The sequence below is a fragment of the Vitis riparia genome, chromosome 7 (assembly GCF_004353265.1).
Source record: "Vitis riparia cultivar Riparia Gloire de Montpellier isolate 1030 chromosome 7, EGFV_Vit.rip_1.0, whole genome shotgun sequence".
In the NCBI taxonomy this organism is placed as follows: domain Eukaryota; kingdom Viridiplantae; phylum Streptophyta; class Magnoliopsida; order Vitales; family Vitaceae; genus Vitis; species Vitis riparia.
Genome location: NC_048437.1, coordinates 1,263,563 through 1,287,656, shown reverse-complemented (window position 1 = coordinate 1,287,656; position 24,094 = coordinate 1,263,563). Strand labels below are relative to the sequence as shown.

General features: G+C 33.7%; 2 protein-coding genes across 7 annotated transcripts in view; both read left to right on the top strand.

The window, feature by feature from the left end:
- Nucleotides 1-15,882, top strand: part of LOC117918731 — a 21,880-nt gene extending 5,998 nt beyond the window's left edge. Inside the window, exons 3-9 of one of the 4 annotated variants that reach the window (XM_034835588.1) lie at nt 8,594-8,735; nt 12,872-12,953; nt 13,166-13,284; nt 13,485-14,448; nt 14,655-15,046; nt 15,178-15,347; nt 15,456-15,882. In XM_034835588.1, the coding sequence (XP_034691479.1) occupies nt 8,594-8,735; nt 12,872-12,953; nt 13,166-13,284; nt 13,485-14,448; nt 14,655-15,046; nt 15,178-15,347; nt 15,456-15,609 (2,023 nt within the window). In that variant the 3' untranslated portion in view covers nt 15,610-15,882. Of the gene's footprint in view, nt 1-8,593; nt 8,736-12,871; nt 13,004-13,134; nt 13,285-13,484; nt 14,449-14,654; nt 15,047-15,177; nt 15,348-15,455 lie in introns of those variants that run through there. The other 3 variants (XM_034835587.1, XM_034835590.1, XM_034835589.1) reach the window with 3 other exon arrangements.
- A 4,535-nt stretch (nt 15,883-20,417) lies between these two features.
- LOC117917634 (protein YAE1-like) lies at nt 20,418-23,651 on the top strand. 3 transcript variants are annotated; one of them, XM_034833974.1, is made up of 5 exons: nt 20,418-20,477; nt 22,340-22,445; nt 22,681-22,802; nt 22,903-23,024; nt 23,161-23,651. In XM_034833974.1, the coding sequence occupies exons 2-5, from the start codon at nt 22,340-22,342 to the stop codon at nt 23,462-23,464; spliced, it is 654 nt and encodes a 217-aa protein (XP_034689865.1). In that variant the 5' UTR covers nt 20,418-20,477; the 3' UTR covers nt 23,465-23,651. The 3 variants fall into 3 exon arrangements, with proteins under 3 accessions (XP_034689865.1, XP_034689864.1, XP_034689866.1); XM_034833973.1 differs by lacking the exon at nt 20,418-20,477 and adding an exon at nt 20,871-21,081; XM_034833975.1 differs by lacking the exon at nt 20,418-20,477 and adding an exon at nt 21,132-22,252.
- The last annotated feature ends 443 nt before the right edge of the window (nt 23,652-24,094 follow it).

Here is a 24,094-nt window from a genome sequence, read left to right as displayed (position 1 = left end):
AGAGATTGACAACAGAGTTTGAGATAAAGGAATTAGGAAAACTGAAGTACTTCCTCAGTATTGAGGTGACATATTCCACACAAGGGATCTTCATCTCTCAACAAAAGTATGTGACTGATTTATTGGCAGAAACAGGGAAGATTGGGTGTAAACCAGTCTCTACCCCAATGGATCCAAACCATAAGTTGGGAGAAGGTAAAGAAGAACCAGTGGTGGATAAAAGAACGTACCAGAGGCTGGTTGGTAGACTCATATACCTTGCTCACACTTGGCCAGACATCGCCTACTCGGTGAGTGTGATCAGTCAATTCATGCATGATCCAAGAGAACCTCATCTTCAAGCTGCTTACAGGGTGCTGCATTACTTGAAAGGCAACCCCGGGAAAGGAATTTTGTTCAAGAAGAACAATACTCTTACACTAGAAGCATACACCGACTCTGACTATGCAGGTTCCCTAGTGGATCGAAGATCAACTACAGGGTATTGTACTTTTCTTGGAGGTAATCTGGTAACATGGAGAAGTAAAAAGTAGAATATGGTAGCAAGGTCGTCTACAGAATCAGAGTTTAGGGTTATTGCTCAAGGGTTGTATGAACTACTTTGGCTGAAGATTATTCTAGATGATTTGAGAATCATGTGGGATGGTCTTATGAAGCTCTATTGTGACAACAAGTCAGCTATCAATATTGCTCATAACCCTATACAACACGATAGGACAAAACATATTGAGATTGATAGGCATTTCATCAAGTAAAAATTGGAGGAAAGAGTAGTGTGTATGTCCTATGTTCTATCAGAACATCAATTAGCTGATATCCTAACAAAAGGGCTGAACAGTTCAATGTTTCACGATCTTGTATTCAAGTTGGGAATGGAAGACATCTATTCCTCAGCTTGAGGGGGAGTGTTGAACTGTAAATAGATAGTTTTATTAGTTTCCTATTTCTGTAAATAGATAGTTTTATGATTTAGGAATAAGTTAGTTTCTTATTATGTCTCTTATTTCCTTTTTCTTCTCTTGTAATTTCTTATATAAATCGTCTATAGTCAATCTAATAGACAAAACTTATTATTTTTCATCCCATATTTCGTGTCATATGGTATTTGGAAAAAGTTGCAGTAGAAGTAGGAGCTGATCATGGTGCTGTCCCTTCATTTATTTTTTTTTTGATAGGAAACCACACATGAATATATTGATAAGATAAAAAAGTACATAAGGAGGATGAGAAATCCTCCCGCCAGAAAAAAAAACTAAACAACACAAAAAGATAACATGACACTACACCGTCTCATTGGACCTACACACTGCTAGCCAATCTAGTTGTAAAACGTTAAGGGGAATGCCCTTAAACCCCGTTGAGCAAAAAGCCCAAAACGAAGCGATGAAATGAATGGATTCCCAAAGATTCTCTGAATTCCTCGCTTTGTCCTCGAATATCCTAGCATTCCTTTCCCGCCACACAACCCAAATTAAAGCTATGCACGCATTTTGCCACAAAACCAACCCTCTCTTGGATTTGCCAAAGCCTTTATAATTGATGAACATCATGTCTGAAATGCTTTTCGGAGGGACCCAATCCATCTTGGCTAGCTGAAAAAGTCTGTGCCACAGCCCCAAAGTCACAGAACAATGAAGGAATAAGTGATCTGCAGATTCTCCTTGCCCCATACACAACTTACAGATGTCAGGGCTAAGAGCTTTGTGGGGTCTCCTTAATTGTAGCAAGTCGTTGGTATTTACCTTCTTGTGTGCCACAAGCCAGACAAAGGCCTTAACTTTGAAGGGAACTTGAGACTTCCATACAAACTTATAAGGGATCAAAAGAGATGAATCAGATGATTGGGATAAGGCTGTAAAGAAGGACTTGACTGTAAACAGTCCTGAAGACAATAAGGACCAAGATCTCGCATCTGAAGCGGAGGTGGATAAATTCATACAATCAATAGAACACATGAGGCGTTCTAGATCTTCTATCTCATAATCGGTTAGACTACGACGGAAGTTAAAGTTCCATGAGAAAGGGCGATCCGAACCAAGAATTGAAGATATGGGAACACTTTTATCCATTACTACTCTAAATAGTCTTGGATATTGGTCTTTGAAGATTTGGTCCCCCCACCATAAATCTTCCCAAAAGCGAATTCTTTCCCCGTTTCCTACGACCAACCGAGTATACTTGGAAAAATCCTGAAAGACTTGTGCAATGGCCTTCCAAGGGCAACGATGTGACCACCTAACTAAAGTGTTGGCATCCCAACCATTTGAGTGTGTCCCGTATATGCTAAGAATGACCTGATGCCATAGAGTTGTACTCTCCCTAGGATACCTCCACAACCATTTCCCTAAAAGAGCGCGATTCCTTAAAGGAATCTTCCCAATCCCCAAACCCCCTTTTACCCTCGGCTTACACACAACATCCCATCTAACAAGATGGTCTCTTTTGCCTTCCCCAATCCCTGACCAAAGAAAGTTCCTTTGCATCCTCTCAATTTTTGCAGCCACTGAAGCAGGAATCTTAAACAGAGAAAGAAAGTAGCTAGGGATATGGGAAAGACATGAGTGTAGGAGAGTAATCCTACCACCGAAAGATAAGTAAGCCTTTTGCCACCCGTCTAATCTCCTAGAAATTCTCTCAATCACTGGGTCCCAGAAACCACAAGCGGTTGGATTCCTTCCCAAAGGAAGACCCAGATAAAGTATAGGCCATTCTGAAGCCTTGCAATCAAGCAACAATGCTAACCTAGAAAGATGATCCTGATCCAGGTTGATACCAAATAGATTACTCTTATCAAGATTGACTTTAAGCCCAGAAACTTGACCAAATACTAACAATAAACTCTTAAGAGTTTGCAATTCTTCCTCACTAGAGTTAGCAAAGAAGATGGTATCGTCTGCGAATTGCAGATGAGACACCCTACACCTATTTCTACCTACCCAGAAGCCCTCCAGCAAACTTCTTTCTTCAGCTTTCAACAACATTCTACTCAACACATCTGCAACAATAGTGAACAGGAAAGGGGATAAAGGGTCGCCTTGCCTTAAACCTCTAGATGCCTTGACCCACCCTTTAGCATTACCATTCACTAGAATAGCATAAGAGACCGACGACAAACAACCTCTCATCCATTTCCTCCATTTAGGACTAAATCCCTTCTTCTCCAACACATGATCTAAAAAATCCCATTTGACATGGTCATAAGCCTTTTCGAAGTCTATCTTGAATACAACTCCTTCCTCCCCTGATCGCCTTTTCTCATCCACAATCTCATTGGCTATAAGAACTGCATCCAGAATTTGTCTCCCTTTAACAAAAGCACCTTGAGTGTAGTGGATGGTCTCCTGTAGTACTCCTCTTAGACGCCCTGACAAGACTTTTGCTATTACCTTATAGAGACAAGTGATCAGGCTGATAGGTCTAAAATCCAAGATCTTCTTTGACTGACTCTTTTTGGGCAACAGAACTATGAAGGATGCATTGGTGTTTTGATTAATAATCTCGCTATTGTGAAACTCTGCAAACACCCTCACTAAGTCATTCTTGATCACATCCCAACAATCCTGAAACACTGCTATGGTGAAACCATCAGGCCCCGACGCCTTATCCCTATCTAACTGAAAGATGGCATTATAGATCTCTACTTCGGAGAAAGGGGAATCCAACCTAGAGGCGCTCTCTTCTGATATAGGGGACCACTCGATACCCTCTACACTCCACGACTCACCTGGAGGACTCGAGTATAGTTTTTTGAAATAAAGTAGTATCTCCTCTGTGATGCTCTCGGAATTGTCCAACACCAAACCCCTTTCATTCTCCAATAATTTGATGAAGTTCCTGTTTCGTCTCCCGTTAGCCACTTTGTGGAACAGCTTTGAGTTGCAGTCCCCGTCTTTAACCCATTTTACCTTGGCTTTTTGTCTCCAATGAATTTCTTCCCTCATTATTATTTCCTCTAGCTCCCCTTTTCTAACAGCTCTTTGAACAGCTAGATCAGAAGAGAAAGTCCCTTCTTGTTCATTGGCATCAATGATAGCTATTTCATCCAATATGGTTTTCTTCCTTTCCTTAAGCATTCCAAAAGTATTCTTATTCCAATCTTTCAATTTTGCCTTAACAAATTGTAGCTTCCTCATGAACTTGTGACCTTCCCAACCATTTCCTTCAAATTCTCTCCACCAACTGCTAAAGCTCTCTTTGAAGCTATGATGTTGCAACCACATATTCTCAAACCTAAAAGGTGTAGGACCCCACTTGAAAGGGTTGGTATCCAATACAATCGGCCAATGATCTGATGTCCATCTAGGGAGAACTTCTTGAAGGCTTTGAGGAAATGAGAACTCCCACTCATTTGAATAGAGAAACCGATCCAATCTCTTACACACCGGTGACTCTTGCATATTTGACCAAGTAAAATAGGCATTTCGTAATGGGGGATCATGTAATTCACTCTCTCTTATAAAGCCATCAAAGTCCCTCATGCTAGAAGTGAATCTAGATCCACCCAGCTTTTCTGAACTTCTCCTTATAACATTGAAATCACCACCCACACACCATGAAGGAGAAGTAAGGCCATAAAGGTCTGATAGCTCCACCCAAAAATCCTTCCTAATTAAGGGGCTGTTTGGGCCATAAATAGCGGATAACCACAATGGACCACATCCATCCAACAAGAACTTGACTGAGACAGAAAAAGATCCAATTACCACATCCTCACTGCTCATTTTCTTTGAGTCCCAAATGATTAAAATCCCTCCTGAAGCCCCGCACGCCGGGAGAGCAGCCCACTCTTTATTCCTAACCGACCAGACACTTCCTACAAACCTTCTATCGCACACCTCTCTTTTTGTTTCTTGTAACATCACTACATCTGGATTCTGAAGGCGCAAAAAATCCTTAACCACCCTTCTCTTTTTCCTAGATCCTAACCCCCTGATATTCCAACTTATGATCTTCATAACTCCACCTCACTGACCCTATAGCACCTTATCAAGGACAACAGAACTCAACTGTCTATGGCGACTCTGTTCTTTCGCCTTGAATATACTTTAATATCCAAGGAGTTTAAGACCTCACATACTTTAGCCATTTTGCTAGGGGAAAGACCTTCAATTTGGAACCCACCCATCTGAGAGAACTCATTGTCTCCCTGGCTAGCTGTGCCCAGAATAGGGGCCCCAAGATGCGAACTAGGGTTGGATTTGACACAGCTTTCAGACAACATATCCAATCTAGGCAACTGGGGCACCGCCACATCACGGTTAGGGATGCCAACACTTCCAATACTAGAGGTCCAGCGACATCATTTTTTGAAAAAAATTCAGGTAACACTCGGTTTTTCGTAGGTAACTGGGCTTGAAGAGCTGGAATGGAGAGATCGATGGCAGAAGAGCTCGGGTGTGGAGGAGTTACACCGGAGAGGGGAGAGTGAAAAGGCAGATAAGGCTGAGAAAAAAGGTGAGAAGATACCTCGAGAATTTCCATTTCCGTCATTCCACAGTTCCCCTCAAAGTTGAGCCCTTTTTCTCTGGATGCGGGATTAGAAGGGTGATCCATGATATTAGATGGTTTCTAACTAATAAGTGATTTTCTTTGGGTGCCTTAGTTTAGATACACTGATTTTCTTGGCTGATTGGACATGGTGAAATTTCATGTCCAAAATGATGAAATGGTCCTCAAGTTGATTGACTTGGTGGATGGCTTATCATGTTATCAGATGGACATAGTGATTCTCTTGACTTTGTTTAGATACACTGGTTTTCTGGGCTGATTGGACATAGTGAAGTTTCATGTCAAAAATGATAAAATCAGATAATGTTGATTGACTTGGTAGATGGCTTATCATGTTATCAGATGATGTATTGTAGGGATGTTGGATTGGCCTAATTGGAGCACCCGTAGTGGGCTGGCTTGATTAGGGGATAAGTATCAGAGGGAAAAAAAATTTAGCATCTTATCCTTCCTAACCAGAATTGGAGTCATAGAGATTTTCCAGGGTGAAAATCTCTTCTCCATATAAATATTTCTCTCTCACCCTCCAAGCCGTAAGAGAGTTATGGAGAAGTTCTTGAGCCGTGGGTTTTTTGGTGGGTGATTCCAACGAGTGATCTCAACACACAGTGAGCACTCAGACTGTGGAGTATTGTGAGGTTATCATCAGATAGGTCCTCTTCAGGTGTGTACCAAAGTGCTTTCAACAAGGGACATGGTGAGGAAGAAGGTTTCCTTTATTAACAATCATGGAGTTTGTTGGCAATGCTAAGAATGGAACTTCTACAAGGTTAGGATTTTGAATGGTTGATCATTTGGTGAATAGGACTTTATGTTTTCTTTATTGATGTTGCATATGTAAATGAGACTAGGAGTGTATTTGATTCATTAATTGTTTTATGATTCAAGAATTACTTAGTTTGGCTTTTACCCTCTTCTCCTCGTTGTGGACCCTCTGTTGTTCCCTGGATGTTCCTTTAGTGGTTGGAGGTTACAGTCACCTAAAAGGTTGACTTGGTGGCAACTCTTAATTGCATCTTCAAGTGCACAAAGTAGGGGATATTTGGGATTGACAAGTTTCCCAACCATACATAGGAGACTTTCCATATGTTTTCATTTGACTGATTCGGAATAGTGGAAAAGTTTGGGAGTCTTTTGACCTTTGGGATTGTTCATCTCCTTGTCAAGGACAAAGTACATGCTGTTACTGTTTTGACTTTCAGTAAATAGTGTGTATACATGGTTTTTTGCTTCTTAATAATGTCATCTCTATACTCATTTAAAAGAAACAAAAACTAAAAGTGCACCCTAAATATTTTATACAATTTCAAACAATATCAAAAGAAATGAAAACTTAGCCATGAACAAGAAGCTCTGCTTGATTCTTAAGGGCTTAATTTCAATCTTTTTTTCTATTAGAAATAGATGTTTTTTCATCATGGATTAAGTAAATAAAGAAGGATAAGAAATCTTTTACCTAATCACAACCACTTTTGGAAATGCATATCTAAAAATGGTTACAAGTATGAACTCAAAAGCTTGGGGGGATTAGAAAATCCCTTACAAAAGAAATCAATTGATTGACTTCCCATTTTGCTAGCATATCCACCATGGTTAGCTGCTTGAGGAATACTATAGAATGAACACCCAACTCTATAGTAATATAAATTTGGCACAACCATCCATCAAACCTCCACAACCTTCTCTCCTTATTATCCAAGGTAGGTCCATCATGGAATCCCCCTTTGTAGAAGGTTGGGTAAACCCTCAGCTTTAGCAAGCTTTAAGCCTTCCAACAACACTAATATCTCTTCCTTGATGGCTAGACCCCTCTAGCATTCCCCAAGATTGACTTATCTAATTCATGTTTTGTTGCTTTTCTTAATCTTGTGCAAGTTGAAGAAATTTGAAAAGGCAAAAAAAATAGAACAATTTTATTATCATACTCATACTAAAGATGTTAGAAGCACATGTTTAGTCATTTGTTTTTCTTACAAACATAGTTTTAAAAGGTGTAAGGTGCACCTAAGGTGTAATAGTCTCTTATGGCTTAGGCTCAAGGCACAACACAAAGCATGCATCTAAGCAAAGTGAAGATGCATATCAATTTTATAAAATATGATCCAAAATCCAATTCAATCAACAAAAAATTTAGGATTCCAGACATTTAAAAGAAACATCCAACAAGAAATAGTGAAATGATATAAATTTCAAGAATAAAAATGTTTGAAAAAGAAAAGTAAAATAGGTGTGGCATGCTTCTCTTACTAGGCAGTAGAACTAGGGACTGGCTATGCCTTAATCCTAGGTGTACTTTAGGTGCGCCTTTAACAACTATGCTTACAAGTTATGATTGTTATAAAAAAAGGTGTAAATTTATCTGATAAAAAAAGCAAGGTTATGCTCATTATTTTGTATTCTAAAATATTTTATAGAGTGATTATTGAGAACATGGTATTCAAACCAACTGGTCGTTTGACCTAAGAAATCAATATAGTGACAGTTTAAGGTGGTTATATGATTCTCGGTCATTTTAATTTATTAGTTAACCAAAGCTTCAAATCGTATAAATATAACACCATAATTTGATTAAGGAGATGTAAAATCACTTGATCATGCTGGTCTTTGGCTTACATGATTGCCTTCTAAGGATCATCTAGTCATGGGCTGCACAACTTTAATAGCTCACATGTCCCACTAGAATAATAAGAAGCCATTTTCTAAATTTCATACCTTAGCAACCGTCCAAGCACCTATTACTCCTAGCTATAGCTTATATTTCTACAAAATAAGGAGTTGGTGGTCCAGGGCACGCAGGCTGGCTGAAGCACTAAACCTTAAGCTCTGCTTTGTTATCTCTTCATCGAATTATGAACATATTTTTCTAAAATCATATGTTTCTCCTCATGTATGAGATTATACATGTTAACACATGTTTAGGCACTAATTTTGGAGCAATCAGATACATATTTAATTAGATTACTAATGCATTCTAACGGGTTGAATGTATCAATAATTATTTGAAAGGCTGACAAGATTTTTATGTGCATTGTTATATATCTAAACTGTTGCAAATAATTTAAACTTTTCTTGTTTGATGCTATAGGTTTGAAGTGTCTAAAGTTGTATGGAAAATGCTGTTGACAAACTGTATGGAGATAAAACATCTGAAAGCATATAAGGCAGTTTCATCTAGGAAGAGCAGTGGGAGGTATAGGCCTTACTCTAATGTCGATTCCTTTTTGAAGGTAAGTTTAATCATTCTACCATTCTTTCTGTGTGGTGATTTCAAGTATGGACAACCATTCAACCCAAATGAAAATCATTGCAAATTGCTTGATTGTAATGTTGTTAAATAATCATTATTGCTCACAATATAATGATATAGTATAATTAATGAAGGCATCGTCCAGACTGGAAAAGTATATTTATAGTTACTCAAAAAACTTTGCATATTATATTAAATTATCACGGAGTTAGAAATTCATATGGAGCCTTGATGATATCAATATCAATATTTGGATTTGTAATCTCTATCTCAAAAAGGTGGTGACAAATATAGAACGATTATGAGTTTAATAGGTGCTAAAAAGATTGTAACCGGAAAATATGCACTATTTAAGAATTTTTTTTGTAGCATGGGAAATTCGTTACACTATATTAGAATCTTTTTACTGCATGGAAAATTCATTTTGAATTTTAGTATTGCTGCTTACAAGTACTAGATGAATCTACTTGTGTAGAGGAACAATGTTATAATTTTCAAGCCATTCTTAAGTTACGATTATACATAGCTTTAACTTGGGCATGTTGGTAGTCAAACCAAATTATGAAACATTCAACCTAATTCCAATAACTATTATTATGAAACATTTAACTCAAATCTAATTATTATTATTATTGTTATTGTTGTTGTTGTTATTGCTATGCCTAGAAGTATTATTATTGTTATTGTTATTGCCTAGAAGTACAATTGAGCCCAACCCGAATTATAAAAGATTTAACCCAATTCCAATCCAATCCAACCTCTAACCTGAGATACTTAATCCAAACCCAATTTAATCTCATTTTTCTAAGCTTGAGTTAGTTAGGCTAGTTGGGTTGATTGAGTTGTTGAAGTTTATATAAGTACTAGTTGAGTATAACTTTAAGTTACAATTATACATAGGGTTGTAACTTGAATAGGTTGATAGTCAAACCAAGCCCTACCAAATTAGAAACATTCAACCTAATTCCAACTTAACCCAACTTTTAATTTGACATACTCAACCTAAGTCCAACTTAACCTCATTTTTCTAAACTTGGGTTGGTTGGGTTGATTAAGTTCTAGGGGTTAAAATTGAGCTAGGTATAGATTGATCTTGTCTATAATGTTCTTAATTTTTTTTTTTATACATATATTTACACAAAAATTTAAATAGTGAATGAGATAACATTTCAAGATAATAATAAAAAAAATTTATATATCTTTCTATCAAAATGAAATACTAATGATACAATTACAATTTAATATTTTTCCTTAAAAATTAAAGAAAACAAGTAAAGTGAATACTATTATGTAGGATGATAAATATTATATGAATTATAAACATATTAAATTATATTTGAGTTAGGCTCAAGTTATTTGAAGCTTGGCCCAAGTCCAACTTGAATTGAGTTCAAGTTGAAAAAAATTATCTTAAGTAGGAATGTCAACAAGACGGTTACACTTAACCCACCTGCCCACCCTCCCATCTAAAGGAATATTTAAACCTGTTCTTTTGTTTGTGTAATAAATAAATAAATGGGGTGGGATGGATAAGAAAATATCCCATACTTTTCCTTAAGTTAGGCAGGTTGGCCCGATCTAACCCTAAGTTTTTTTTTCGATGATAAACAACATTGTTATAAATTATGTTTGGAATCAAAAGGTACAAAAGAAGGATGAGGAATCCTAAAAAAAAAAAAAAAAGGTATGTGGGAACCTCCAAAGTACGAAGTAAACCTAAACTATTGTGAATAATCACCACCCATATGGGAAATTATAAATAATAAACATTACTTGCTAACCCATGCCTTTGGAACTACAAATCGAAATCCAATCAAGTTGAACCACATTAAGGGGCATGCCCTTAAAAGTTATGGTACAAGAGGCCTAAAAGGATGTGAAGAAATGAATGATATCCCAAAGGGCTACTGAAATCCTAACCTTGTCCTAAAAAATCCTTGCATTTATTTCTTGCCACACAACCCACATCAAAGCAAGACAAGTTGTTTGCCATAGCACCTTGCCTCTAATGGAGCTGCTTAACCCCTTATATGAAATGGTTATACCCCTAGGAGGTACCCAATCTAGATTAGCTAATTTGAATAATTTGTGTCATAGCCCCAAAGTTAAAGGACAATGTAAAAAAAGTTGATTTACTGTTTCATGACTTGACCTTAAAGGGACTTAGGATTTCCAAACAAAATCAGTGGGGAATAATGGAATGAGATCAACATGATTGGACAAGACTAAAAAGAATGAATTTACTGTAAATAAACTTGAAGAAGATACAGATCATGCTCTTGCATTTGAAACGAATAAAAATAAATGCAAACAAGTAAGAGATACCATGAGTCTTTCAAGATCTTCTATCTCAAAATTAGAAAGGTTATGACGAAAATTAAAGTTCCAAGAAAAGGGATAAGTGGTCCTAAGGATTGATGCAATATAAGGTTTTTAATTGTGACAATTCTGAATAGACCAAGGAATTGAGAAGACAAAGGTTGATCCCCTCACCAAAATGGATTCTCTCCACATCTCCCACCACAAAGTGAGTATATTTGATAAATTCTTGTTCCAAGGGTAATGATGTGACCACTTGACTATAGTGTTGGCATCTCACCCATTAATATGTGTCCCATAAATGCTTAGAATAACCTAATGCCAAAGAACAAAACTTTTTTTAGAAAACCTCCAAAGCCACTCCCTTAATAAAACACGATTCCTTAAAGAAATCTTCTCAAACCTCAAACCCCCTTTGACCTTAGACATACACACTAAGTCCCAACTAATGAGATGACTTCTCTTGCACTCCCCAACCCCTGACCAAAGAAAATCCTTTTGCAATTTCTCAAGTTGTAATGCCATTAAAGAAGGGATCTTAAATAGGGATAGAAAATAGTTAGGAATACGGGACAAGCAAGAAGGGATAAGACTTATCCTTCCACCTAAAGACAAGTAGGCTTTTTTCTACCCATCTAATCTTCACAAGATTTTCTCAATCATTGAATCCGAAAAACCACATGAATTTGGGTTCCCCCCAAAAGGAGACCCAAATAGGGAATAGGCCAATTAGAGGCCTTGTAATCAAGGATTAATGCCATCCTAGTGAGTTGATTTTAGATGGGCTTATGCAATTATTTTTAATACTTAGGTTGAACTTGGATTAAGGTTTTTCAACATGAATTTAATTTAGGTTGGGCTCAACCTAACCTTAACTTGATTTAATATTTTTATAGTATTTATAATTTATGTTATCCTATATAATAATATTTATTTTATTTAGATTTTTAAGAAAACATATAAAATTATAATTATATCATATGCTTTTTCATTTTGTTAAAAAAAAAATCATTTTTCTATTATTATCTTGAAATATTATCCCATTTAGTATTTAAATTTTGGTATTAATATATAAAAAAAGTTTTTAAAAACATTATGGATAAATTTTGAATCATGCAATCCCATTAACCATGGTATAATTCGATCAATTTGAGCTTAAAAAAAAGAGAGGATGGATTAGGCTTTTGATTTGAGTCTGTGTTCCCAAACTAGAGAAAGACTAGGCATTCGGGCATAGGATTTGTGAACTTGTCTCACTAATTTAATTTTTGTAGTAGGACAAGTTTGTATTATCTAAAAGATGCACTTTTCCTCTTTATTGTCCCACATAAAACCAAAGAGGGATATTTATCACTATGAGTATGCAATGACAAAGAAGAATAATTCATCATATTTATGAATGAATCAATACATGACACATAGGACTCTTTTATGCTAAAAAGGAAATAATTACCTAGCTGTACAATTCTTAAAATGCAGGGATCAGATTGATTAGATTTATAGTAAAAGAAAAAAAAAATCACAATGTTAGAAATTAGCGTAAATTAAATACAAAATATACAACTCATTCCTTTGGGGTTTGGTATTATAATCTTTAGTTGAGTTGGGAAAAACTAAATTATTTTAGGCTATGATGATTGTGCTTTATGTAACTTGTATAACTACCACATGACAGCCTGTGTTATTTTTCTGATCAATTAATAAAGTGTAGATTTGTCTCTCAAAAGCCTAAATCTAATATCCAACCAAAATCATTTGGTTTGGTTTTTTGACATCATCCTTTTCTTGTATCTATAGATCAGCAAAATTTTGGGGTTGACAGGCATTGATCTCTTCTCTCCATCAGATGTTGTTGAGAAAAGAAATACTCGAAGAGTTTGTATGTGCATTCGTTCACTCTCAAAGAAAGCTAGGTCAAAAAATTTAGATGTAAGAAATTACATTTAGATTTATTTTTTGAAATGGGTTTTAGGATAATTATTTTGTGTTCATGTTCATGGTGATTCTCTCTTCTATTTTTACAATGCTAAGAGAATAATAAAAAGTAATTGTTGTAATAGGTTCCAGATTTTGATATTGTTACTTACACAGTAGCCATGCCCACAAATATGGTTGGATGCATCCGAAGAAGCTTGGAGCTGTCACAGTGCAGCTTTTCGAGTTCTGATAGCTACAATCAATACAAGGATCCAAAAATGACATGCAGGAAGGTATGCCAGTCCATTTCTTGAGGCAAAAAACGGTACTGTTGCTAAAGGACAGTATCTACTATAAGAAAAGGAAAAAAGGAAATTAAAAAAAAAAGGAAAAAAAAAACCCGAAGTTTATAGTTTAAACTGCATGTAGAATTCTTATCTGCTTATTATTAATACAATCAAGTGTATTCTAATTGTTCACACTTTCACTGTAGAAAAACTCAGTTGCAGCTGGTGCCAGGAATTACGATACATATTCCCAGGAGTCTGACATAGAAAGCAATTATACGGGATTTCAATCTCACAGCCCATCCATGAACTGTGCTTCTGATTCTGCATTGCTGATCAACTTGGATTTAGAAAATTCACCAGAAGTATCTTCAGTCGTCAAAAGTTACACTTCTGTACAAAATGAATTTCAATTGGAAATTCAAGATCAAGAGAAAGATGAATATACACAATGTCAATGTGAATCACGATGTTTAGATGAACCAGTGGGATCTCTTTGCTCACATTGTGTGAAGAAGGATCATCTAGCAGATAGCATCTCATTCCCATCATGGGTTGATTCTGAAATCAAGTTAAGGACCAGGAGTAGTTTACATATAAATAGAGGAGTAAGACATGATCGCCAAATTGACATGCTGGACCTTATTCAAATTGATCTTTATTTGGGAAATGGTGCTTCCACAGTGGGAGATTCTACAGATGGCAGCTCATTGGAAAAAGGTCATGCTTCCAATGATTTAGCGATTCCTGATTTAATTGACCATGGGACTGATGATGGTGGCCATGTTTTGTTTGATGGAGATGATGATATACTAAAATTGGAAATGAGTAGTGATTCTTGTGGATCAAACTCACCAGGACAGACTTCTGTAAATGGATTTGGAAGGATACACTCTGATAATCTTGAAGATGCAGAAGAAGTATCCTCCATGGCAAGCCTGGGCTCTGTGACAGGTAGGGTGCGGCACTTGGATTTTGAAGATCAATTAGATGAAGAAGATGATTTGAGAACAGTTAAAGTCCTGTTTCCTGAATTGCAGAGTCAGAAGGATGACTTGGTGAATAGGAGTTGTTTGATAGGAGTACGTAAATCTCAGGACATGCTCAGACATGAAAAAATAATTCATAGTTCAACATTGGGATATCCAGATCAAATCAGAGATCTCTCAGGTAAGTCTCATTCTTCATTTGATGCCCATTGTTGGAATGCTAATACAAATGTGCAACAACCATAGTATCATCTAGAAATAATGGTCATGAAGCTTCTGCAGAATTTGTTTCATCAAAGGTTTTCTGCAAGGAATTTTCTGATCACTCTCTAACTAAAGCTTCAGATCATTACTTGTGGCTTAAGGATATGCACTCTGTTGTTGCAGACAATGGAAAGATGACTATTGGTGGAACCATGACAGAATCAGATCCTGGTATTAAAGAGCACTCAAATGAACTTCTTCAAGCAGCTTATTTTGATAGAGTATGTGAAGATTCAAATGCCTCATCCGATATTATAGCATCTCAAGATGGTGAAAAATGGAACAAACTTAGCCACACAGATTGCAGTGTTGGTTTCAAGCACTGCCAATGTCCACATATACTGGACATGATTGAAGTGGATAACCATGTACAACCATATGAATCCACATTAGAAAAGTATCTCTGCTTAACATCTGGAAGTTCACAAAATGTTGGTAAAACAGGTCAAGAAGTGTGTACAGATCCCAAAAACTGTATTCCTTGTGCAGAGAATATGGGTAAAGCGAGCGGCCAGGTAACTACATTCTCATTCTCTGTTATCTTTGTGCATTTTTTCACTCAATTTTCAGAACTTCTGATCATCTAGAGAATGTTGTCTGATTATATCACACATGATTTCTATACCCACTTTGTGCCTTGTCATAGGATGAAAGGAAACACGAAAAGATGGATGTAAGTGCAGCTGAAATTTCAGATAGGAAGGAGGATATATCCACTGGAATACCGCACCACAAGCCCCAGAAAAGGCCACGGCTGAAATCATTGGTGATAGGGACAGCAGTTTTTGGTGCAGTGCTTGTGTTGCTTCATCTAAGGTTTGTGTGCTTTCAAGGACTAGCCGTAACAGTAACTGAATTTGTTTGGGTTGGTTCAACCTCCTTCCTTTTGTTTATTTTTATTTAATTCCCCTGCCTGTACTGCAGGAGGAGAAGCAGCAGAGATGAAACAGGGGAACCAAGTATCCGACCTAGACAGACTCAGAAGGTAAAATGTATGGAGTTGTCATCACAAAAAAGACAGAAGGGAGGTAATGTAGATGGGGTTTATCCAGCTGAAAAACTTAGATTTTCAGAGTAACATAGATTCATACACATCATAGGGCTAGTTAGTCAGTAGAAAACATGTTCATCTACTCAGGAAGAGGGCCAAACACTGAAGATTCAGCTAGAAGTGGTAGATATGTTCATGAGTCACATTTCAGAAATGAAATATGAGTGTTCAGTGGGCTGAGGCTTTGGGGGAGACCCTGTCTCCAAAATTTTCTTCTTATCTTCCATGTTCAAGAGTACTATCATACTATTATTATCAATCATGTTAATGAAAATTGACATCATCGATATTTATCCGGTCTCTGTAGCCCTTGGATTGACTTTTGGCTTTGTAGTGTAAAACAATAGAAGCTGCTAAGGACGTGTTTGGTACTCAAAAAACAATTTTTGAAAATAATTCTCAAAAAAATAATTTTAAAGAACAATTCTTAAAAATATTTTTCAATTGTTTTTAAAAATAAAATTATGTTTGTTAGCGTATTTGTATGTTGGCAATTTTGGGTCAAAATTCTCATTGTGATTCTCTTAGTTCAATCACTTAAAATCCATCCTAGGACTCTTGCCTTTTCCAAATTGTTCGAGATTGAAATTACTAGAGGAGATGATGAGTGTTTTTGAGGTGATGGATGATAGCAAACATTGGTCAACTAAGTTTTAATCTTTTATCCTTTCATTGAAAAATGAAGTTGAAGCTTAAGAGTGTAGAAAATTGTGTTTAAAACATTTCGATCAATTTCTGATTAATCAAACTAAAAGGTAAGAATTTCTGTTGTACCTAGATTTTTTCAGTCATGTTGATACATTAGACTTTGATTACTTTTGTGAATTTTCAATTTTTTATCCAAATAAATCTCAGTTGTTTGATGAGTTTTAAAACCCTAATATTTAAGCCCTCTTTCTAGACGAGGAAGAGACGACTTGAGAGCTGAAAAAAAAGCCCTCTTTGAGTTTCATGTTTCTTATCAAATTGGGAGTCTTGAGAGAAAATCTTATGGGTTTGAGTTAAAAATAAATTTTTTGAGTGACAAATTTTCTTTCAAAAATGGATTGATTTAGTGTGCTCTTCATCCTTCTTGTATGGATTCAATAAAAGGTTGAGATCAAAGTTTGGAGTGGATTACAAGTATTTTCCAAAAGAAGAAAGTGGATAGTTGGAACTTGAAAATTCTAGGCAAGTGCTTTGGGGGAGGATGGAAAGTTTGTGGATGATTTGATTGCTTGAAGCTTGTGGTGGTTTTTTTTTATCTTATCTCATCTTTTGATTAGTTTTTTCAATATCCTTAGAAAATCTAAACATTTGAGAAAAATAAGGAATTTATAAGCATTTATGATATATCATCTCATATTGATTCTTTGTATTTTTAATTGTTGTTCAAAACACCATAAAAAAATAAAATAAAAAATCATTGAAAACACTAAAGGAGAATAAATTACAAAAAAAAATAAAAAAAAATAGGGTCCATACTTTCCATTCTTATCCAATGCAAAATTATTCATTCAAGTTTGATTACTTTCTAGAAATGATGATTGCATATTAAAGGCATTCTTAGGGTATGTTTGAAATATTCTAATAGAGAATAGAGAATAAAAATGATTGGACTACAATTAAAAATGAGAACCAGAATTTAAAAAATATAATAAAATCTCCTGAAAGCCCTTGTAATCTCTTCAACATGATATTGTGATTTACTTCTATTTCCTTTCATATTTTCACAAGCCAAACACTGTTAGGATTTTCTTAAGTTTTGACTTGATGCTCATTTTGTACACATCTAGCATATACAAAAAGAAATGAAATGAAAAAACCATATTTCTACACATCTAGCATCAAAGAAGGTGTTTATTTGTTTATCATAACTATTAAAAAATACAACTTTCTTCAAAGAAATTGTTAAGGTTATGAAGAGATTGGAGAAAGAAGATGAGTCTATATTAATTTTAAAGGGTATTTTGATTTTTTTCCTAATAGGTATGTTAGTCCAAAAAGACATAATTCGAATGGATACATGGAGAAATTTGGTGCATACAAATATAAATTCTCATATAAATATTGTAAACATAAAAAAAAAATTACTTTGAGGTAATTACATTTTAGATATATAAGGCAGAAGTATTCTTGTAAGATGATGATTTCTTTGATTGATGTTGAACAAACCTTTGGTTGAATGATGTCATTGCTAAAAAATTTTTTTTAAAAAAATCTAAAATACCTTTGAATGTTGGCCTTTTCAACAATAGTTTTTGAAAACTATTATCTAATATTTTATGAAATAAATATATATTTAGGAATATGAAATGTTTTTAATGTATTTTCTATGTTTTTTAAAAATAACTTTTATATATTGTACTTTATTATTATTATTATTATTATCATTTACCATATTTATATAGTTATTTTTTAAAATAAGTCTTAAAAAACAAGTGAAACAATTGAAAATAATTAAAAAATATTATTTGAAAACATTTTTTTTTACTTTTTAAGAACAAAAACTATTTTCTATTTTTTTTGTTGTCAAACGTATTTTGTTGTTTTGTTTTGGAGAACAAAAAATTGTTTTGAAAAACACTTACTAAATAAGATCTTATTTTCTCTTTCTTAACTCTCTCATTTCTATAAAATAATGTATTCCTAATTATCTTCAAATCATTCCTAATTATATTTAGTAAAAGTCCCTAAAATGTCCTTAAAACCTCATCTTATTTATCTTCATCTTATTAATCCTAATTAAGATTTTTTATGTGTAGCTAATTCCAATTATATTTTTTTATAAAATGTATTATTTATAATTAATATCAAAATATTATTAATTAAAATAATAAAATAATTTTGATTCTATTATAAGATATGAGAATTTATAGCATTGTGGAAACAAGTGGTTAAACATCTGTATTGATGTATTTTTCTTTGTGACTCCCTATAAAAGGGAGAGACCTCTAATGAAAATTCATTCAATTTTTTCCCTACATTCTAGCATGTTATTAGATTATGTTTGGTTCCCATAAAATTTGGGGGGAATGTGAAGAAAAGAAAATAGATATCAAAGTTGAAGGAAAATACAAAATAAATTCAAAGTCAATAAATTATTTATATATATTTCTTCAAACTTATTTTACTTATTTTCCTCAATTATATAAAAATTAAATGATTTTAAAATATATAAAATTTTAATTAATTTTAATTATATTTGATTTTTTTTTTCTTTCATTCATACTTTCTAGGAATCAAATAGAGCTTCTAAGGACATACTATAATTTATGATGCAATTTTGAATTATTTGAAAATATTTTGGCATTCATTGGAAGCATATTTTTTTTTCTTTTTTCAATTTAAAATTTGATGAACCATCTTAACTAGTGTCTTGCATAACACTGAAGTATATTTCTTATTTCTTTTCACGAAACCTAATTTTTCACCCTTTTGTCTCACAAAGCCCTGATGACACCACCTCTTGTCGACACCAAGGTTTGAAATATTGGTAAATACAAATATATCAGTATTTGGATTTTACGAATATATTAGAGAAATATCGATGGATATTTTGACAAAAAATATCGATAAAGTAAAAATTATTTAAAATTCATGAAAATATTTGAAAAAACTATCAAAAAATATATAAAAAAAAATTCACATTTTATAGTTATTTTGTAAATGTAATTGACATAAATATTGTTATGAAGAAAAATATATATATGCAATGATATATCGGTCTTAATATATAATTTATTATTTATCTTATCAAATTAATTTTAATTTATAAAATATAAAATATCGATAAAGTAAAAATTATTTAAAATTCATGAAAATATTTGAAAAAACTATCAAAAAATATAGAAAAATAAAAATTCATATTTTATGTTATTTTGTAAATGTAATTGACATAAATATTATTATGAAGAAAAATATCTACATGCAATGATATATCGGTCTTAATATATAATTTATTATTTATCTTATCAAATTAATTTTAATTTATAAAATATAAAATATGGATAAAGTAAAAATTATTTAAAATTCATGAAAATATTTGAAAAAACTATCAAAAAATATAAAAAATAAAATTCACATTTTATTATTATTTTGTAAATGTAATTGACATAAACATTGTTATGAAGAAAAATATCTATATGCAATGATATATCGGTCTTAATATATAATTTATTATTTATCATATCAAATTAATTTTAATTTATAAAATATTAGAACTTTATTATTATTATTATTATTATTATTACTATTTATATTTTAATTTTTTAAAATAAAATAATATTTTTAATATTTAAAATAAAAACATTCAAAATTAAAAGTATAAATATAAAAAATTTAAAAGTGAAGACAGTAATTTTTTAGAATAGGATTAATGAGATAAATTATGATACATTTAATATTAAAATTATAATTTATTTAATTCAAATATATTTAATAGTGTGAAATAAATGATGATATATGTATATGATTTTTTTTAATATTTATATTTTTTATATTTAATTATCATATAAATAATATAAAAAAAGACTTATTAAAAAATTATAATATTGATTTTTATATTTTTATTAATCAATTAAATATAATTTAAAATAAAATAATTAGAATTAGATTTTTTATAATGATGAACCTTAATAAATTTAAATTAAATATATATTATCAAAGAGTATCATAATCCAATGCTAGCTATGATTGAACCCAAGCCACGGTTTTGATTTAATAAAAATTAAGATGATAATTAATAATTAATAATTATTTATATGGAGGAAAAATAAGGAAAATTGTTCTCATGATTTGTTTATTTTATTTTATTTTTTATCCCTACTAAATCTAAAACTCAAAAGGGCCACCCACTTCTCTCACTCGAGGCATCAAGAAGACCTATTTTCCTCTGCTACTCTCAATCCTCGCAGGTACTAACCTAATCATGGTTTTTTTTTTATTATTATTATTTTTTTTTGCAACCCCCGTTTGATTCCCAAGAAAATCCATCCCCCATTTGATTTCCGGGAAAATTCATCCTCGTTTGATTTCCGAGAAAATCCATGCAAAACCCCCAAGGAAAACCAAAAAAATTACTTTTTTTTTCTCCCTGTGTTTTCTGGATCTGTTCTAGGGGTCTCTTTGCTTTTATGCCAGTGGATTTAAAATTCACGAACCCTAAATCCACGATTTTTGAGCTAGGCTGAAAACCACAACCTTCGCCTGCAAATCATGATCAGATTACCAAATAGCATCTTATTTGTTTTAAAAAAAAAAAAAAAAAAAATTGGACAGATTTTGTATCCTGTGCGTGGGCTGGACTGGTAGGAAATATCGGGAAATTTCCCGAAAAATGGGTAAAAATACCGATAAATAACGAAATATCGGTGATATTTCCGAAAAATTACCGAAATTTCCATCGATAATCGGTGACGAATGTCGTGTTGGAGCCGATCGCCGAAATTTTTTGATATTTCAAACACTGGTCGACACAACAGCTTCTCATCTTACGACGCTGTTTTTGGGTGCTCCCATGTAATTAATTTGTTACTTTTTGAATTATTCCATGCAATTTTTATCTTTTTTTGGTGATTGTTTGTGGATATTTTACGTTTGGCCGCGTTTCAATAAATTATTTTGCATAAAAAGTTCGAAACTTTGGTAGGTATGTGGCCAATTTAGCATGCTAAGTTCTATGTAATTGAACCAGCCAATTCTTGCAATTAGCTTGGATCTTTGCGAACACAATTGTAGCACAAATGCCCTTGATTTCTCAAATTCTATGTTTGCGGGGTGCCGCCATTGAATTTGTCAATGAAGTCGTCATTGAGCGTGTTGATGAAGCGCTTCAGCAAGGCGATCCTAATTCAATAGCATGCTCCATGTTTTTATTGGTGCAAATTGGGAATTTGTGTAGTTGCTTGTTTAGATTCTATGCAATTGCATGAGTACAATAGGATGCGCCTTATTCAGAGGTACAACTTGGACTGCGCCTTGTATATAAGCTTGGAAAGGTCTTCACATCTTTGATAATTGAAGCAGTAAAGTTTGGTGATTTAATGTGGAAACAAAAAAGAAAAGAAAAAGTGCAAAATTTATGTTAAATTATTTGTATTTGTAAATGTAATGGAAGGCTGTTTTTGGTTATGTAGAAGTTCTGCCAACAATTTTCTGTTACAATGGTTATACTTGTTCCAAGTAATTTTCATATGAACTCCTTATTTGGCATCTTGCAATTAATTTTTTGGTTTATACAACAATATTTTATGTGAGTTTTTGGAGTTCTTACTGCATAACTTTTTGCCACTTACTAGATTTTGTCAACCATATTGCCAGTGTTTTTTCTTAGTTGGATGCCTTTGTGAAATTCAATTTGTAAAATATCTGCCTTTTGCCGGTTTCATAATCATATTGACAATTACTAATAAAGATTTCATATTTAGATTCTATGTAGTTTGACTTAGTATATGTTTTCTGAAACCGCTGACAGTCATATCTGGTGAAGGATTAATGTATTTTGGAGCTTAGAATAAGAAGATTCGTGTATTTGTTGTTTCTCCCCTACAGTCACCAGCACAAATCACAATTTTTATGCTCCTCCTCGTTCCAAATAACTCTGGCTTACTGGTGCAAAAAGAAGCTCGCTTCCCCCACCCCACCACAACCACAATCCCCACCCCTTCTCTTTTTTTGTTTGGTCAAATTGGTAATTTGCTATGTTATTCAAATTGAAATGTATTTCTTTTTCATATGCTTAGTTATATAATTGTATAATATACTGTGGTATAAACAGATGGAGGGCAGTCTTGCTGATGAGCTCTATTCAGAAACCTTGCAGCTATCAAGGGTAAAATTGGATCATGGGTCAACTACCAATCTTAAGCAGGATGAATTATGTGGTATTGACTTCAGTCTGAATTATTTGTTTCCCAAATTAGATTATGAATTTATTCAGAAGCCTTTAGTGGGGTTTCCAATGGAATATTGCACCTTTTAGTGTCAATTGGAAATCTTTCTGAATGACACACAAATTCCTTGTAACTGTGCTTATAATTTTGCAATGTCTACTATCCTTAAGAGCTGATCTTTTGGGTGCTTTTCAAGCAAAGCAATTGATTTAATATTTTGTTTCAGATAGCAATGGGGATGACTTGTGGCATGAAGATGCATCTTTAGGGGATGGTTCTGATGAAGATTTGGATAAAGTATCTGATTTGGACAGGGAATGGCAGAGGAGGCGTGACCAATTTCATACGGTATCCTTACCTGTTCAAGTTGATTGATTGTTTATTTATTCATGCTGTTGGATGATCTTCTTTAAGCCAAGCTATATTATCATCCTTTTTGAATTTTTAGATTGGGTATCGTGATGGTGTCATAGCGGGTAAAGAAGCATCTGCTCAAGAGGGATTCAACATTGGCTTTAAGGAATCAGTGTTTGTCGGATACAAATGGGGTCTTGTCAGAGGTGTTACTAGGTAATGACAAAAAGAAAAGAAAGAAAGAACTTGTAGTTTACTGATCTTTAGCATTTTCCAATTCTTTTTCTTATCCACAAAATCAGTTCTTTAGTGCTTATTTGGTTTCACTTTTTGTTTGGCAACCTGGACAAAGTGCTCTAGCTTGCCTCCCAGATGGCTTGAAAGAGAAGTTGGTTGAAACACAAGAAGCTAGAAACAAATTCCAGTGCTTGTACAAAACTGTTCATTCCCTTTCAACGGACAATGCACTTAAGTTATTTCATGATGGTATCCTAAAAAATAAATCAGTTGAACAGACTGTTGAGTCTAGTTCCAATGTAGCAGACATGCAAGATCGAAGTTCAGACAGCAATGTTCTGGAAAACCACTTTGAAGAGCTTCAATCACTTATTCGTGAGTCTCCGACAGTAAAAGTGCATTTAACAATAGACCAGTAGATTGTGAAATAGATTTTCCACATAATTTGTTTGTTATTCAGAAATAAACTAGTTTGCATTGTAAATTTTTATTGAAAAAAAAAAAGGTTCTACCTTTGTTGTAGTGGTAATTGTTGTAGTATTTAATTCTTAAAAGAGAAATGTATTCAGTATCATTATTTTTATGATGCTGTCAGTAATTCATATATATACATACATATATATATAAGCTTCTGATCCTGGTTGAGATTTTCTTGCAACTCTTTCACAGGTATAATATATGATGGGACTCAAATATAAACAGATGGTGTCTTACCAACAATAAATAAATATTGATGAAACTGTTTTCATTTGTTAAGAGACTTAATCCATACCTGTTAAGTATTTTGAAAATAAGCTGCACATAGTTATAAATCCACTTGTATTTTTGTGTGTAGGTTATCAAAGGGAAGAGTCTAAGGTGGGTGGGGTAGTTGGGAGGCTCTTGGTAGCTTTTCTTTTTAAAACCGTTTATGGTTGCCCTGTATGGGCGTTTTCCAGGTGTGTGTCAAATTGATGATAGGGAAAGGACTCACCTTCGAGAGGAATCTATGAGGCTGCAGGGAGGGATGAACCATGGTGTGCTGCGGATGACTTTCCTTATCATAAGAA